We start from the raw sequence: 18,952 nt of genomic DNA on the forward strand, positions 1-18,952 counted from the left end.
CGATTCCTTTGTCTTCAGAAATGAAAAGGAACACACCTCACTCTCACGTGACTGCACGCGATTGAGCTCATGTCATTTTCACAGTCATCTGACTCCATATGCTCTTATTCTCTCCCCATTCACAGTAGAAGCATGAAACAACGATCTAAAGACTGTTGACATCTGTGTATTAGATAGGCAATCACTTGAAAAACTACAAACCTCAGATTTCCACACTTCCTGGTTGGGTTTCTTCTCAGGTTTGTGTCTGCCATATGAGTTATTTTATACTCACAGACATCATTCAAACAGTTTTAGAAACTTCAGTGTTTTCTATCCAAATCGACTAATAATATGCATATCCTACCTTCTGGGCCCGAGCCGCAGCCAGTTTACTACGGGCACACTTTTCATCCGGACGTCAAAATACTGCCCCCTACCCCGATGAAGTTAAACAGGGAGTCACATTGAGATTAAAAATCTATTTTACAAGTGAGCCCTGTATACATTACAATAAAAACAGAATAATAAAACGTACCCATGTGTATAAAACAATATAATGCAGCACACAATAACAAAATAAACACATTTAATAAAAGCAATCTCATTCAACAGTGAACTCTGCAGATTGTTCCACAAATTAGGGGCAAAAAAATCTTTGTAGACCGAAGGGATCTCTGGTGTTATCCATTCCTGAGAACGGGTTTGGTAACTTATGATTCTTAAATGAATAAATTAAGTTACATATGGAGGGAGTTTCTGTCAGATTGCTTTGTAAATAAATAAAAGAGAAGTCCATCCCACATTTTATACAGACTACAATGTCCTAAAATTGTCCCCTGTGATAAAACGTATTGCTGAATGGTAGACTGCGTCCAAGGGTTTTCAAACAGAGGTTGCCGCATGCATGTAAACAATATCACCAAAATCCAATACAGGGAAAAGCGTTGTTTGAACAATCTTTCTCCTATTTTCAATACTGAGGCATGATTTATTTAGATATGAAAAAGCAATCTTGGATCTTAGCTTCTTATTCAGATGTTCTATATACGTTACGAAGGACAACTTGTCATCAATCCAGACACCCAGGTACTTATACTGAGAAACAAGTTCAATTTGGGCTCCATGTATAGCACAGATATGCAGGTCCTCAGGGTCAACATTTCATGAACTAGAGAACAGCATGAGCTTGGTTTTACTTATATTTAACATTAATTTAAGATCTGTAAGTGATTTTTGAATTGAATCAAAGTGATGCTGAAGCTCACGAATGACCTGCTGCACTGAGGCGGCACAGGAATACAAACCTGTCATCTGTGTAGAGAGGAATGTTACAAGTATTAACAGTGTTTCCTATGTCATTAATTTACAAGGTGAATAATAATGGACCCAAAATCGAACCCTGAGGAACACCTTTTTGAATCTCAACACATTCTGATTCAACCTCATCTATCCAGATGGTCTGAGTTCTGTCACTGAGATAATTCAGATTTAACCCCATCTATCCAGATGGCCTGAGTTCTGTCACTGAGATAATTCAGATTTAACCCCATCTATCCAGATGGTCTGAGTTCTGTCACTGAGATAATTCTGATTTAACCCCCATCTATGAAGATGGCCTGAGTTCTGTCACTAAGATAATTCAGATTTAACCCCATCTATCCAGATGGCCTGAGTTCTGTCACTAAGATAATTCAGATTCAACCTCATCTATCCAGATGGCCTGAGTTCTGTCGCTAAGATAATTCAGATTTAACCCCATCTTTCAAGATGGCCTGAGTTCTGTCACTAAGATAATTCAGATTTAACCCCATCTATTAAGATGGCCTGAGTTGTCATAAAGATAATTCTGAAACCATAAACAACCTGTATATACCAGGCCTATTTTTTGTACTTTCTTCAGCAAAACAGAATGATCAACAGTGTTGAACGCCTTTGACAGGTCAATGAACAAGGCAGCACAGCTCTTTTTAGCATCCAAGGCATTGACAAGATCATTAACAACTAGCGTGGTTGCTGTGGTAGTACTATGCCCAGGCCTAAACCCTGATTGGTGAATATTAAGAATACAATTATCAGATAAAAAGGAATGAAGTTGTACATTAAACAAGGATTCTAGAACCTTAGCTAAACAAGGTACCGTAATTTCCGGACTATTGAGCGCATCTGAATATAAGCCGCACCCACTGAATTTTTTAAAAATTCTTATTTTGAACATAAATAAGCCGCACATGACTATAAGCCGCAGGTGCCTACCGGTACATTGAAACAAATTAACTTTACACAGGCTTTAACGAAACACGGCTTGTAACAAAAATAAATAGGCTTTAACGAAACACGGCTTGTAACAAAAAATCAAAAATTAGCAGTAAGCTTTAGTTGTCTTTTTGCACTGAGTCAATTCCTCACGCTGCTGTTTCCAACGTCTTATCATCGACTCATTAAGACCAAGCTCCCGTGCAGCAGCTCTATTTCCTTTTCCAACAGCCAGATCAATCGCCTTCAACTTGAAAGCTGCATCATATGCATTTCTCCGTGTCTTTGCCATGATGAGGGTGACAAAATGACTATCGTAATCAGAATGATGGGAAGTTTGAGAGGGCTCGATTTAATCTAAACAGTAAACAAAAAAGTTGTTTGACCTTAACCCGTTCGGCAATTTCATTGGTCTAATGAAAGCTTCATGCCGCCAAAAAACTGAGCACGTCACAGAATGTTATTTTTTTTGGAGAGAAAAAAATTGAAAGCGGGAAAAATCCATATATTAGCCGCGTCATTGTTTAAGCCGCGAGGTTCAAAGCGTGGGAAAAAAGTTGCGGCTTATAGTCCGGAAATTACGGTAGTCTTGAAATGGGGCGAAAGTTGTCAAGATAATTTGTATCCCCACCCTGATGGAGTGGCAGCACATATGTAGATTTCCATGCTTTTGGAATACTTCCTGATAAGATTGTTAAATAAAAAATGTGGGCTGCAGAGCCAGCAATAAGGGGTGCTGCACACTTAAGCAGACCAGGCTCCAAATGATCAGCCCCTGTGGATTTTTTTTGGTTTAATGTTAGCAAAGAGTACATGACTTCTTTATCAGCGAATTTCCGAAATGAAACTCCTGACCAGGATTTTCAGTATGATTCAATAGATTTTCACCATCAACATCCAAACTATTCTTTTCAAGAGCTGGCTTTGAAATACATTCAAATATAAAGCCTACAGAGATAAAATGGTGATTAAATGCATTAATGATATAAATTTTGTCAGTAATAGGGCCAGAATCTAAATTAATTTATTGGGGGAGAGAAGAGGAGACACAACCCTTCATTGACATAACAACTTTCCAGAATTTACCAGGGTTCCCTGTACATTCATATAGTGTATTAACATAATAATCAGATTTAGCTTTTTTAACTTGTTTTACACAGATTTCTCAAATCGCCTGAATGACTGCCAGTCTGGGCCCGAGTCTGTGAATCTAGCTTTGGCCCAGGCAGCATCTCTATTGTGTATGACTTCAGATAGCTCTGGACTGAACCAAGGGCAATACCTATTTTTAAATCAAAGTGAGCATGTTTATCTACAATACAATTGAAAACATTTCAGAAATGGTTCAGAGCCAACTCTGGGTCAGGTATAGATGCAATACAATCAAAGTCACCAACATTAAGGTCACATTTAAATTCCTCTTGTTGATAAAACGAGGTTTAAAACTAGGCATTTGTATATCCCTCACACATTCAATGGGACAGTGGTCACTAGTATCCAAAGCAAATACCCCACTCCCAGCATATTTTTCTGGAGTATTTGTACATAAACTCAGCAAAAAAAGAAAAGTCTCTTTTTCAGGACCCTGTCTTTCAAAGATAATTCGTAAAAATCCAAATAACTTCACAGATCTTCATTGTAAAGGGTTTCAAATGCAGGAAGATCCCGACGAACAGTTATTGTGCTGATGTTGCTTCCAGAAGGTAGGGGTGGTATACAGAAGATAGCCCTATTTGGTAAAGACCAGGTCCATATTATGTCAAGAACAGCTCAAATAAGCAAAGAGAAACAACAGTCCATCATTACTTTAAGACATGAAGGTCAGTCAATACGGAAAACTTCAAGAACTTTGAAAGTTTCTTCAAGTGCAGTCACAAAGACCATCAAGCGCAATGACGAAACTGGCTCTCATGAGAACCGCCACAGGAAAGGAAGACCCAGAGTTACCTCTGCTGCAGAGGATACGTTCATTAGAGTTACCAGCCTCAGATTGCAGCCCAAATAAATGCTTCACAAGAGTTCAAGTAACAGACACATCTCAACATCAACTGTTCAGAGGAGACTGTGAATCAGGCCTTCATGGTTGAATTGCTGCAAAGAAACTACTAACAAAGGACACCAATAAGAAGAAGAGACTTGCTTGAGCCAAGAAACACGAGCAATGGATATTAGACCGGTTGAAATCTGTCCTTGGTCTGAGTCCAAATTTGAGATCATTGGTTCCAACTGCTGTGTCTTTGTGAGACACAGAGTAGGTGAACGGATGATCTCCGCATGTGTGGTTCCCACCGTGAAGCATGGAGGAAGAGGTGTGATGGTGTGGGGGTGCTTTGCTGGTGACACTGTCAGTGATTTATTTAGAATTCAAGGCAAACTTAACCAGCATGGCTACCACAGCATTCTGCAGTGATACGCCACCCCATCTGGTTTGGGCTTAGTGGGACTATCATTTGTTTTTCAACAGGACAATGACCCTACACACCTGCAGGCTGTGTAAGGGCTATTTGACCAAGAAGGAGAGTGATGGTGCTGCATTAGATGACCTGGCCTGCACAATCACCCGACCTCAACCCAATTGAGATGGTTTGGGATGAGTTGGACCGCAGAGTGAAGGAAAGCAGCCAACAAGTTTTCAGAATATGTGGGAACTCCTTCAAGACTTTTGGAAAAGCATTCCAAGTGAAGCCGGTTGAGAGAATGCCAAGAGTGTACAAAGCTGTCATCAAGGGAAAGGGTGGCTACTTTGAAGAATCTCAAATATAAAATATATTTTTATTTGTTTAGCACTTTTTTGGTTACTACATGATTCCATACAGTATGTGTCATTTCATCGTTTTGATGTTTTCCCTGTTATTCTACAATGTAGAAAATAGTACAAATAAAGAACCACCCTTGAAAAAGTAGGTGTGTCCAAACTTTTGACTAGTACTGTAGTAAAAAATGTATGCACACATGACTGTAAGTCGCTTTGGATAGAAGTGTCTGCTAAGTGGCATCTGTAGTGAATACTCTCCTGTCTCATTACCATCCATTGTCTGTAGTGAATACTCTGCTGTCTACCCTAACCCCTAACCCATTGTCTGCTGTCTCATTACCATATATACTCTAGTCTATTCCGTAAACTTTATTATACTGTACCTACAGTGGGGGGAAAAAAGTATTTGATCCCTTGCTGATTTTGTACGTTTGCCCACTGACAAAGAAATGATCAGTCTATAATTTTAATAGTAGGTTTATTTGAACAGTGAGAGAAAGAATAACAACAAAATAATCCAGAAAAACGCATGGCAAAAATGTTATAAATTGATTTGCATTTTAATGAGAGAAATAAGTATTTGACCCCTCTGCAAAACATGACTTAGTACTTGGTGGCAAAACCCTTGTTGGCAATCACAGAGGTCAGACGTTTCTTGTAGTCTAGTCAGTGTTTTCCTCAATTTTATATCAGTCACAGTGATCAGATAGTCTGCCACCATGCACTGTCTGTTTAGAGACAAATAGCATTGAAGTTTACTTCGATTTCTTTGTCGTGCCTTTCCAATAGGTGATTTCTTTTTGCTTTGTGATGATCTGGTTGGGCCAGATTTTCTGACTGCTGTCCTGAGGCACTATGGGATTGGTTTGGGTTGGTGAACTGAGCCTCAGAACCAGCTGGCTAACTGCTGTCCTGAGGCTCTATGGGGTTGGTTTGGGTTAGTGAACTGAGCCTCAGAACCAGCTGGCTAACTGCTGTCCTGAGGCTCTATGGGGTTGGTTTGGGTTAGTGAACTGAGCCTCAGAACCAGCTGGCTGAGTGCTGTCCTGAGGCTCTATGGGGTTGGTTTGGGTTAGTAAACTGAGCCTCAGAACCAGCTGGCTGACTGCTGTCCTGAGGCTCTATGGGGTTGGTTTGGGTTAGTGAACTGAGCCTCAGAACCAGCTGGCTAACTGCTGTCCTGAGGCTCTATGGGGTTGGTTTGGGTTAGTGAACTGAGCCTCAGAACCAGCTGGCTAACTGCTGTCCTGAGGCTCTATGGGGTTGGTTTGGGTTAGTGAACTTGATTTAATTGATTTAATAATATCATATGTTTTCCCTCCAGTACCACTTTCTATTAGCTTATAGAAAGACCTTTGTACCAAATTTAATCAAATGCTTTCTTGAACTCTACAAAACACGAGTAGATTGTGCCTTTGTTTTGGTTTACTTGTTTGTCAGAGTGAGGAGGGTGGAAATGTGTTTTGGTTTACTTGTTTGTCAGAGTGAGGAGGGTGGAAATGTGCTCTGTTGTATGATCATTTTTTAGAAATCCAATCTGGCTTCTGCTCAGGACGTTGTGTTCATCAAGGAAATGCTGTAGTCTGCTATTTATGATACTGCAGAGATTTTTCCACAAGTTGCTGTTAACGCAAATTCCTCAGTAATTATTTGGGTCAAATTTGTCTCCATTTTAATAGATTGGTGTCATCAATCCTTGGTCCCAAATATCGGGGAAAAATACCTGCAGTGAGGAAAATGTTGAAGAATTTGAGAATAGCCAATTTGAATTTGTGGTCTGTATATTTCATCATTTCATTTAAAATACCATCAGCACCACTGGCCTTTTTGGGTTGGAGAGTGTATAGTTTTCCCAATGATAATTCTGATAGTCTTTGACTGCTGATTCAAGGATTTGTAATTTGTAATTTTTCTTGTATATCTTTTTGTTCTGGGCTCTTTGTTATATTGAAAATGTTATAGTGGAATTGAAAATGCCGCTGACAGAGATGGTCGCCTCGCTTCGCGTTCTTAGGACACTATGCAGTATTTCGTTTTTTATGTGTTATTTCCTACATTGTTACCCCAGGAAATCTTAAGTATTATTACATACAGCCGGGAAGAACTATTAGAAATAAGAGCAACGTCAACTTACCAACATTATGACCAGGAATACAACTTTCCCGAAGCAGACCTCTGTTCGGAACACCACCCAGGACATTGGATCTGATCCCAGTAGCCGACCCAAAACAACAGCGCCGCAAATGGAGCGGTCTTCTGGTCAGGCTCCGTAGATGTGCACATCTCTCACCGCTCCCGAGTATAGTACTCGCCAATGTCCAGTCTCTTGACAACAAGCTTGACGAAATTCAAGCAAGGGTTGCCTTCCAAGGGACATCAGAGATTGTAACGTTCTCTGTTTCACGGAAACATGGCTCTCTCGGGATATGCTGTCGGAATCAGTTCAGCCACCGGGCTTCTCCATGCATCACGCCGTCAGAGATAAACATCTCTCTGGTAAGAAGAAGGGTGGGGGGTGTTTGCTTTATGATTAGCAACTCATGGTGTAATCATAACAACACACAGGAACTAAAGTCCTTCTGCTCACCCGACCTAGAATTCCTTACAATCAAATGCCGGCCATTTTACCTACCAAGAGAAGTATCTTCAGTTATAGCCACTGCTGTGTACATTCCCCTCAAGCGAACACCAAAACGTCCCTCAAGGAACTTCACTGGACTCTATGTAAACTGGAAACCATATCTCTGGAGGTTGCATTTATTGTAGCTAGGGATTTTAACAAAGTAAATTTGAGAGCAATGCTACATAAATTCTATCAGCACATTGATTGCACGACTCGCAGAGCTAATACTCTCGAGCACTGCTACTCTAACTTCAGCGATGCATACAAATCCCTCCCGCGCCTTGCCTTCGGCAAATCTGCTCATTCCGTCTTATAGGCAGAAACTCAAACAGGATGTACCAGTGACGAGAACCATTCAACGCTGGTCTGACCAATCGGAAGCCACACTTCAAGATTGTTTTAATCAGGCGGACTGGAATATGTTCCGGTCGGCCTCAGAGAACAACATTGACCTAAACGCTGACTCAGTGTGTTTATTAAGAAGTGCATTGGAGATGTTGTACCCACTGTGACTATTAAACCCTTCCCTAACCAGAAACCGTGGATGGATGGCGGCATTCGCGCAAAACTGAAAGCGCGGACCACCGCATTTAACCATGGAAAGAGGTCTGTAAATATAGCTGAATTTAAACTGTTTAGTTATTCCCTCCGCAAGGCAATCAAACAAGCATAATGCCGGTACAGGGACAAGGTGGAGTTGCAATTCCACAGACACGAGACGTATGTGGCAGGGTCTACAGGAAATCACTGACTACAAAAACAGCCACGTCACGGACACTGACGTCACGCTTCCAGACAATCTAAACAACTTCTTTGCCCGCTTTGAGGATATTACAGTGCCACCGTCGCGGCTCGCTAACAAAGACTGCGCCCCCCCCCCTTCTCCGTGGCTGACGTGAGTAAAATATTTAAACTTGTTAACTCTTGCAAGGCTGCCGGCCCAGACGGCATCCCTAGCCACGTCCTCAGAGCATGCGCAGACCAGCTGGCTGGAGTGTTTGCGGACATATTCAATCTCTCCATATCGTGGACTTCAGGAGACAGCAGAGGGAGCACCCCCCTATCCACATCGAAGGGACAGCATTGGAGAAGGTGTACAGTTTTTTTTTAAGTTCCTGGGTGTCCACATCACAGACAAACTGGAATGGTCCACTCACACAGACAGTGTGGTAAAGATGGAACAACAGCGCCACTTTAACCTCAGGAGGCTGAAAAATGTGTCTTGTCAACAAAACCCTGACATACTTTTACAGATGCACAATCGAGAGCATCCTGTCGGGCTGTATCACCGCCTGGTACGGCAACTGCTCCGCCCACAACCGTAAGGCTCTCCAGAGGGTAGTGTGGTCTGCACAATGCATCACCGGGAGCAAACTACCTGCCCTCCAGGACACCTACCCCACCCGATGTCACAGGAAGGCCAAAAAGATCATGAAGGACAACAACCACCCGAGCCACTGCCTGTTCACCCCTCTATCATCCAGAAGGCGAGGTCAGTACAGGAGCATCCTCACCACCCGAGCCACTGCCTGTTCACCCCTCTATCATCCAGAAGGCGAGGTCAGTACAGGTGCATCAAAGCTGGGACCGAGAGACTGAAAAACAGCTTCTATCTCAAGGCCATCAGACTGTTAAACAGCCATCACTAACTCAGAGAGCCTGCTGCCTAAATTGAGACCCAATCACTGGCCACTTTAATAAATGGATCACTCGTCACTTTAAACAATGCCATTCTAAATAATGCCCCTTTAATAATGTTTACATATAGCCTGTCTTTTTACTGTTGTTTTATTTCCTTACCTACCTATTGTTCACCTAATACCTTTTTTGCACTATTGGTTAGAGCCTGTAAGTAAGCATTTCACTGCGAGGTGAAACCTGTTGTATTCAGCGCACGTGACAAATAAACTTTTATTTGATATCTTACATTACTCATATCACATGTATATACTGTATTTTATACCATCTACTGCATCTTACCTATGACGCTCGGCCATCACTCATCTGTATATGTATATGTACATATTCTCATCCACCCCTTTAGATTTGTGTCTATTAGGAAGTTGTTGTGGAATCGGTAGATTACTTGTTAGATATTACTGCACTGTCAAAACTAGAAGCACAAGCATTTCGCTACACTCACATTAACATCTGCTAACCATGTGTATTGTGACCAATAATATTTGATTTGATTTATTGCTGTAGAGGTTTGCTAAGTGATTTCTCCACATATCCCCATTTTGGATAGCCAATCCCTCATGATGAGGTTTGTTTAATTTATTCCAGTTTTCCCAAAAGTGTTTTGATTCTATGGATTCCTCATTTCCATATAGGAAATCCAACTGTTCCTTATCTGTTCTTAGAGTGTGTCTGTATTGCTTCAGTGTTTCCCCATATTGAAGGTCTAGATTTTTGTTTTCTGTTTTTTTTGTGTTTTTAATTAGATGGATTTCTCAATGATTTTCTTAGATTTCTCCAATCATTATTGAACCATTTAAAATGATCTATTCTTTTTGGATTAACCAAGGAGGCTAATTTGTCAAATATAAAGTTTATGTTCCAAACGGCCAAATGTACACCTTCATTGCCTCAGGAGAATGTTAAGACTAAAAAGTTGTCCAGGAGAGATTGTATTTTTTGGCTACTGGTTGCTTTTTGGTAGATTTCTGTACTGTTTGCACGCCATCAGTAGGCCTGTTTAGTACCATGTAATTTATTGGCCCGTAATGCTTTCTCTCTCTCTCTCTCTCTCTCTCTCTCTCTCTCTCTCTCTCTCTCTCTCTCTCTCTCTCTCTCTCTCTCTCTCTCTCCCCTTCTCTCTCTCCCCCCTCTCTCTCTCCTCTCTCTCTCTCTCTCCTCATCTCTCTCTCTCCCCCTCTCTCTCTCTCTCTCTCTCTCTCTCCTCATCTCTCTCTCTCTCTTCACCCCAGTCTTTCTCCTCCTCTCTCTCTCTTTTCAAATTCAATTCAATTTAAGAGCTTTATTGGCATGGGAAACATATGTTAACATTTCCAAAGCAAGTGAAGTAGATAATAAATATGGGTTGTATTTAAATGGTGTTTGTTCTTCACTGGTTGCCCTTTTCTTGTGACAACAGGTCACAAATCTTGCTGCTGTGATGGCACACAGGGGTATTTCACTCAGTTGATATGGGAGTTGATCTCTCTCTCTCCTCATCCCTCTCTCTCCTCATCCCCCTGTCTCTCGCTCTCCTCTGCAGCTAATTCAGTGAGGGTGAAGATAATGCTAGGTAAGAAGGAGTGTGGCAGTAGCAGCATCGGAGCCCGTCACCATAACAAGGACAAAGGCAAGAAGAGACTGAGTCGCTCCAAGGCCAAACCCGTCGTCAGTGACGATGACAGCGACGATGACCAGGATGACAACGTAAGTCACCATGACAACCTGCTGGGGTCCAGGGCGGTTTTCAGACGAACAGGGTAAATGTGTTTGACCTGCTGTTTTCTTATGATGCTAGCTCTCTCCGCGTCTCTCTCTCTCTTTCTCTTTCCCTCTTACCATGCTTCTCTCTCCATGTGTCTCTCTCTTTCTCTCAATTCAATTCAAGGGTTTTATTGGCATGGGAAACATAAACTCGGCAAAAAAAGAAATGTCCCTTTTTCAGGACCCTGTCTTTCAAAGATAATTCGTAAAAATCCAAATAACTTCACAGATCTTCATTGTAAAGGGTTTAAACACTGTTTCCCATGCTTGTTCAATGAACCATAAACAATTAATGAACATGTACCTGTGGAGCTGAACAGCTTACAGACAGTAGGCATTTAAGGTCACAGTTATGAAAACTTAAGACACTAAAGAGGCCTTTCTACTGACTCTGGAAAAACACCAACGTTCACGATCATCTGCGTGAACGTTCCTTAGGCATGCTGCAAGGAGGCATGAGGACTGCTGATGTGGCCAGGGCAATACATTACAATGTCTGTACTGTGAGACGCCTAAGACAGCACTATAGGGAGACAGGACGGACAGTTGATCGTCCTCGCAGTGGCAGAACACATGTAACAACACCTGCACAGGATTGGTACATCCTAACATCACACCTGTGGGACACTGAGTTACACCAGGAACGCACAATCCCTCCATCAGTGCTCAGACTGTCCTCAATAGGCTGAGAGAGGCTGGACTGAGGGTTTGTAGGCCTGTTGTAAGGCAGGTCCTCACCAGACATCACCGGCAACAACGTCACCTATGGGCACAAACCCACCGTCGCTGGACCAGACAGGACTGGCAAAAAGTGCTCTTCACTGACGAGTCGCGGTCTTCTCTCACCAGGGGTGATGGTTGAATTCGCGTTTTCGTCAAAGGAATGTGCTTTACACCGAAGCCTGTACTCTGGAGCGGGATCGATTTGGAGGTGGAGGGTCCGTCATGTTCTGGGGCGGTGTATCACAGCATCATCGGACTGAGTTTGTTGTCATTGCAGGCAATCTCAACGCTGTGCGTTACAGGGAAGACATCCTCCTCCCTCATGTGGTACCCTTCCTGCAGGCTCATCCTGACATGATCCTCCAGCATGACAATGCCACCAGCCATACTGATCGTTCTGTGCGTGATTTCCTGCAAGACAGGAATGTCAGTGTTCTGCCATGGCCAGCGAAGAGCCCGGATCTCAATCCCATTGAGCACGTCTGGGACCTGTTGGATCGGAGGGTGAGGGCTAGGGCCATTCCCCCCAAAAATGTCTGGGATCTTGCAGGTTCCTTGGTGGAAGAGTGGGGTAACATCTCACAGGAAAAACTGGCAAATCTGGTGCAGTCCGTGAGGAGGAGATGCACTGCAGTACTTAATGCAGCTGGTGGCCACACCAGATACTGACTGTTACTTTTGATTTTGAACCCCCCTTTGTTCAGGGACACATTATTCAATTTCTGTTAGTCACATGTCTGTGGAACTTGTTCAGTTTATGTCTCAGTTGTTGAATCTTGTTATGTTCATACAAATATTTACACATGTTAATTTTGTTGAAAATAAACCCAGTTGGCAGTGAGAGGACGTTCCTTTTTTTGCTGAGTTTATGTTTACATTGACAAAGCAAGTGAAGTAGATAATAAACAAAAGTGAAATAAACAATACAAATTATCAGTAAACATTACACTCACAGAAGACTCTCTGTGTCTCTCTTTCTCTCTCCATGTTTCTCTCTCCACTCATGTCTCTCCGTCTTTCTTTCTCTCCATGTCTCTCTCTCTCTCCAGCTCTCTATTTCTCTCTCTCCATGTCTCTCTTTCTCCATCTCTCTTTCTCTCTCCATGTCTCTTTCTCTCTCCATCTCTCTATTTCTCTCTCTCCATGTCTCTCTCTCTCCATCTCTCTATTTCTCTCTCTCCATGTCTTTCTCTCTCTCTCCATGTCTCTCTCTCTCTCTCCATGTCTCCATCCCCGTGTTTCTCTCTCTCCATGTCTCTCTCCATCCCTGTGTTTCTCTCTCTCCATGTCTCTCTCCATGTCTCTATCCATCCCCATGTTTTTCTCTCTTTCCATGTCTCTCTTTCTGTCTCTCTTTCTCTCTCCACTCATGTCTCTCTCTCTCGTTATCTCTCCATGTTTATCTCTCCATGTCTTTCTCTCTCTCCATGTTTTTCTCTCCATTTCTCTCTTTCTTTCACTATCTCTCTCCCCCTCTGTCTTTCTGTCTCTCTCTCTTTCTCTGCTCTTCTGAGTTCAGGAGGAAAGGTAAGTTATGCTTCTCTCTCCTCTTCTCTCTTATCTTTGTTCTCTGAGCTATTCTAGAGTTGGGATGTTGAGTTGGTTGTTAGGTTGTTAATTCCTGTGGTCTGGTGAAGTCTCAGCCCAGCAGGTCCACTGTTGATGACCTCATAGTGTTGTCTTCCTTTGCAGAATCAGTCTGAGGAGAGCAGAAGTGAAGATGAGTGAAGAAGAGGAAGGCTGATCCTTAGGACTTAACAAGATAATCCTTTCTTTCTTTCTTTTATTTTCTACAGTATGGCACTTATTCAATCATTTTTGGTTTTCTTTGTTCTTTCTACTATATGGATGTTTTCTCTCAGAGCTGTCCCCACCATAGTGATGGCATGTGACTATGTTAGTAGAGTACAGACAGGATGACAGACAGCACAGGGTTTTCTATGGCAATATTCTTCTTAGTTTACCCTACAGGAATATTTTAAAGATCAAACATTGTGGAGAATCTATATTTTATGCGTGTTTGTACATTTTATATATTTATGCTTTAATTCAGTGAGATTAAAAACAAATTCAGAATCAACAATATTTGATAACAAACAACACATATGCTTGCAAATGCTTAGTTTATATAATAGCTTTTTTAAAAGTGTTTATATCATGGCAGTATAGATATATATCGTATCTAATGTTATATTTCCCACTACTCAGTCCCATTAGCATTAGTCTCCTTTAGAGCTCCCCAGCTTGTAGTCCTAACAACAGGAAATGATTTGCCTCTGGTTCGTTCAGCCATTCCTATGGGGAAAATGAATGGGGTTTTGGAATAAAGGCAGAAAATAAGGTCTGAGGTTAACAGGCTTAGGAGGTCTTATATGTTGTGTTCTATAATATCAGTCAGGGAACATGACCTTTATGTTCTATAATATCAGTCAGTAACATGACCTTTATGTTGTGTTGTTTTTTTAATTATTACATAAATGCTTCAAAATTCACAAGAAGTGATGTTAGTTCATGAAGATTATCTCATAGAACAAAATGTACAATCTCCTAAACCTGTTTCCCACATACCTTATTTCTCTGTTTATCCAAAAACATTCATTTTCCCATAGGTTTCGTCCAACGAACCATGGCGGAGTGAGTGCCTACAAAAAGACGCCATTACGATTTCTCTATATTATCCTAAGCAATATCCTAATCTCCCCATACTGCAGTTTAACAGTTAGTAGTCCAAGCTGCTGCCATTATCCTAATCTCCCCATACTGCAGTTCAACAGTTAGTAGTCCTAGCTACTGCCATTATCCCAATCTCCCCATACTGCAGTTTAACAGTTAGTAGTCCTAGCTACTGCCATTATCCTAATCTCCTCATACTGCAGTTTAACAGTTAGTCCTAGCTGCTGCCATTATCTTAATCTCTCCATACTGCAGTTTAACAGTTAGTCCTAGCTGCTGCCATTATCCTAATCTCGCCATACTGCAGTTTAACAGTTAGTCCTAGCTGCTGCCATTATCCTAATCTCTCCATACTGCAGTTTAACAGTTAGTCCTAGCTGCTGCCATTATCTTAATCTCTCCATACTGCAGTTTAACAGTTAGTCCAAGCTGCTGCCATTATCCTAATCTACCCATACTGCAGTTTAACAGTTAGTCCAAGCTGCTGCTCATGTAGAGATAGACCACATTCTGCAGTATGTTGATTTCATTCTTTATGGATTGAAGAGCTCTGTTTTGATTTACTCATTTAGATATTAGATATCATCCAGAGATATCAGTTAGATATGAGTCATTAATCTAGTAGTGTAACCTAGTAGTGATTTCCTCTCTCTGTTACCCTGCAGTGTTGTTGTGTGGTTGACTAGATAGACAGACAGGCAGGCAGGCAGACAGGAAAACAGGAGGACAGACAGACAGACAGACATACAGACAGTAGGACAGACAGACAGTAGGACAGACAGAGAGACAGGCTGACATGAAAACAGACAGACAGGCAGAGAGAGGCAGACAGACAGGAAGAAAGACTGACATGAAGACAGACAGGCAGAGAGAGAGGCAGGCAGACAGGAAGACTTACTGGCTGTATCTCTCTGAATGGTCTGTTCTGGTCTCTTCTGTTCTTGTCATCTTTGTGGTTTTATCATCTTTGTATTTGTGGTTGTATCTAAAATGCCCAGAGCAAAATAAAATGAATGAACTGATTATTACCTCTGGTTCTACCGTTGTATTTCTTCAACTTCTGTTCTGTACGTCCACTTTATTAAGATTTTTTTTATTTTTCTTCTTTTGACCTTTATTTAACTAGGCAAGTCAGTTAATAACAAATTCTACACTATTTGTGTTCGGTCATGTTTCCGGTCACCTTGCCCTGATTAAAAGCAGTGGTTCGCGCGTCCCACCTTGCCCAGGGAGGTTAAGTTCCTCGGCGTACACATCACTGACAAACTGAAATGGTCCACCCACACAGACAGTGTGGTGAAGAAGGCGCAGCAGCGCTCTTCAACCTCAGGAGGCTAAAGAAATGTGGCTTGTCTCCGAAAACACTCACAAACTTTTACAGATGTACAATCGAGAGCATCCTGTCGGGCTGTATCACCGCCTGGTACGGCAACTGCTGCACCCACAACCGCAAGGCTCTCCAGAGGGTAGTGAGATCTGTGCAACGCATCACCAGGGGCAAACTACCTGCCCTCCAGGACACCTACACCACCCGATGTCACAGGAAGGCCAAAAAGATCATGAACGACAACAACCAACCGAGCCACTGCCTGTTCACCCCGCTATCATCCAGAAGGCGAGGTCAGTACAGGTGCATCAAAGCTGGGACAGAGAGACTGAAAAACAGCTTCTATCTCAAGGCCATCAGACTGTTAAACAGCCATCACTAACATTGAGCGGCTGCTGCCAACATACTGACTCAATCTCTAGAAACTTTAATAATTCATAATTGGATGTAATAAATGTGTCACTAGCCACTTTAAACAATGCCACTTTATATAATGTTTACAAACCCTACATTACTCATCTCATATGTGTATACTGTACTCTATACCATCTACTGCATCTTGCCTATGCCACACAGCCATCGCTCATCCATATATTTATATGTACATATTCTTATTCATCCCTTTACATTTGTTGTGTATAAGGTAGTTGTTGTGAAATTGTTACATATTACTGCGCTGTCGGAACAAGAAGCACAAGCATTTCGCTACACTCACATTAACATTTGCTAGCCATGTGTATGTGATCTATTTTATTTTACACCAGTTAGACCAGTATCTTTAGACCTGTTAGACCAGTATCTTTAGACCTGTTAGACCAGTATCTTTAGACCAGTATCTTTAGACCAGTATCTTTAGACCTGTTAGACCAGTATCTTTAGACCTGTTAGACCAGTATCTTTAGACCTGTTAGTCCAGTATCTTTAGACCAGTATCTTTAGACCTGTTAGTCCAGTATCTTTAGTCCAGTATCTTTAGACCTGTTAGACCAGTATCTTTAGACCTGTTAGTCCAGTATCTTTAGACCTGTTAGACCAGTATCTTTAGACCTGTTAGACCAGTATCTTTAGACCTGTTAGTCCAGTATCTTTAGACCTGTTAGACCAGTATCTTTAGACATGTTAGTCCAGTATCTTTAGACCAGTATCTTTAGACCTGTTAGACCAGTATATTTAGACCTGTTAGACCAGTATCTTTAGACCTGTTAGTCCAGTATCTTTAGACCTGTTAGTCCAGTATCTTTAGTCCAGTATCTTTAGACCTGTTAGACCAGTATCTTTAGACCTGTTAGACCAGTATCTTTAGTCCAGTATCTTTAGACCTGTTAGACCAGTATCTTTAGACCTGTTAGACCAGTATCTTTAGACCTGTTAGACCAGTATCTTTAGTCCAGTATCTTTAGACCTGTTAGACCAGTATCTTTAGACCTGTTAGTCCAGTATCTTTAGACCTGTTAGATCAGTATCTTTAGACCAGTATCTTTAGACCAGTATCTTTAGACCTGTTAGACCAGTATCTTTAGACCTGTTAGACCAGTATCTTTAGACCAGTATCTTTAGACCTGTTAGACCAGTATCTTTAGACCAGTATCTTTAGACCTGTTAGTCCAGTATCTTTAGACCAGTATCTTTAGACCTGTTAGACCAGTATCTTTAGTCCTGTTAGTCCAGTATCTTTAGACCTGTTAGACCAGTATCTTTAGTCCTGTTAGTCCAGTATCTTTAGACCTGTTAGACCAGTATCTTTAGACCTGTTAGTCCAGTATCTTTAGACCTGTTAGACCAGTATCTTTAGTCCTGTTAGTCCAGTATCTTTAGACCTGTTAGACCAGTATCTTTAGTCCTGTTAGTCCAGTATCTTTAGACCTGTTAGACCAGTATCTTTAGACCTGTTAGTCCAGTATCGTTAGACCTGTTAGACCAGTATATTTAGACCTGTTAGACCAGTATATTTAGTCCAGTATCTTTAGACCTGTTAGTCCAGTATCTTTAGACCTGTTAGACCAGTATCTTTAGTCCAGTATCTTTAGACCTGTTAGACCAGTATCTTTAGACCTGTTAGACCAGTATCTTTAGACCAGTATCTTTAGACCTGTTAGACCAGTATCTTTAGACCAGTATCTTTAGACCTGTTAGACCAGTATCTTTAGACATGTTAGTCCAGTATCTTTAGACCTGTTAGTCCAGTATCTTTAGACCTGTTAGACCAGTATCTTTAGACCTGTTAGTCCAGTATCTTTAGACCTGTTAGTCCAGTATCTTTAGACCTGTTAGACCAGTATCTTTAGACCAGTATCTTTAGACCTGTTAGACCAGTATCTTTAGACCAGTATCTTTAGACCTGTTAGACCAGTATCTTTAGACATGTTAGTCCAGTATCTTTAGACCTGTTAGACCAGTATCTTTAGACCTGTTAGTCCAGTTTTTTGTTCTCTTGAGAGCCAGGTCTGCCGACGGCGGCCTTTTTCAATACCAAGGCAATGCTCACGTAGTATGTACATAGTCAAAGCTTTCCTTAATTTTGGGTCAGTCACAGTGGTCAGGTATTCTGCTGCACTCTTTGGGGCCAAATTGCATTCTAGTTTGCTTATTTTTGTTTGTTAATTCTTTCCAATGTGTCAAGTAATTATCTTTTGGTTTTCTCATGATTTGGTTGGGTCTAATTGTGTTGCTGTCTTGGGGCTCTGTAAGGTCTGTTTGTTTTTGTGAACAGAGCCATAGTACCAGCTTGCTTAGGGGACCGTTCTCCAGGTTAATCGCTCTGTATGTGATGGCTTTGTAATGGAATGTTTGGGATTGCTTCCTTTTAGGTGGTTGTAGAATTTAACGGCTCTTTTCTTGATTTTGATCATTAGCGGGTATCGGCCTATTCTGCTCTGCATTCATTATTTGTTGGTTTACTTTGTACACTGAGGATATTTTTGGCAGAATTCTGCATGCAGAGTCTCAATTTGGTGTTTGTCCCATTTTGTGAATTTTTGGTTGGTGAGCGGACTCCAAACCTCACAATCATAAAGGGCAATGGGTTCTGTAACTGATTCAAGTATTTTTTGCAAGATCCTAATTGATATGTTGAATTTCATGTTATTTATTATGTTATAGAAGGCTCGGGTGCTGCAGACTGTTCTAGTTCCCTTGCCAATTCATTGATATGTATGTTGAAGAGGGTGGGGCTTAA

General features: G+C 41.5%; 1 protein-coding gene across 5 annotated transcripts in view; it reads left to right on the plus strand.

The window, feature by feature from the left end:
* smarca2 (SWI/SNF related BAF chromatin remodeling complex subunit ATPase 2) overlaps window positions 1–15,478 on the plus strand; it is a 140,790-nt gene extending 125,312 nt beyond the window's left edge. For all 5 annotated transcript variants that reach the window (XM_029763906.1, XM_029763907.1, XM_029763908.1 and 2 more), the window contains 2 exons: window positions 10,834–10,997; window positions 13,470–15,478. In XM_029763906.1, coding sequence (XP_029619766.1) covers window positions 10,834–10,997; window positions 13,470–13,505 — 200 coding nt within the window. In that variant the 3' untranslated portion in view covers window positions 13,506–15,478. The remainder of the gene's footprint in view (window positions 1–10,833; window positions 10,998–13,469) is intronic.
* The last annotated feature ends 3,474 nt before the right edge of the window (window positions 15,479–18,952 follow it).

The sequence above is a fragment of the Salmo trutta genome, chromosome 9 (assembly GCF_901001165.1).
Source record: "Salmo trutta chromosome 9, fSalTru1.1, whole genome shotgun sequence".
Lineage (NCBI taxonomy): Eukaryota > Metazoa > Chordata > Actinopteri > Salmoniformes > Salmonidae > Salmo > Salmo trutta.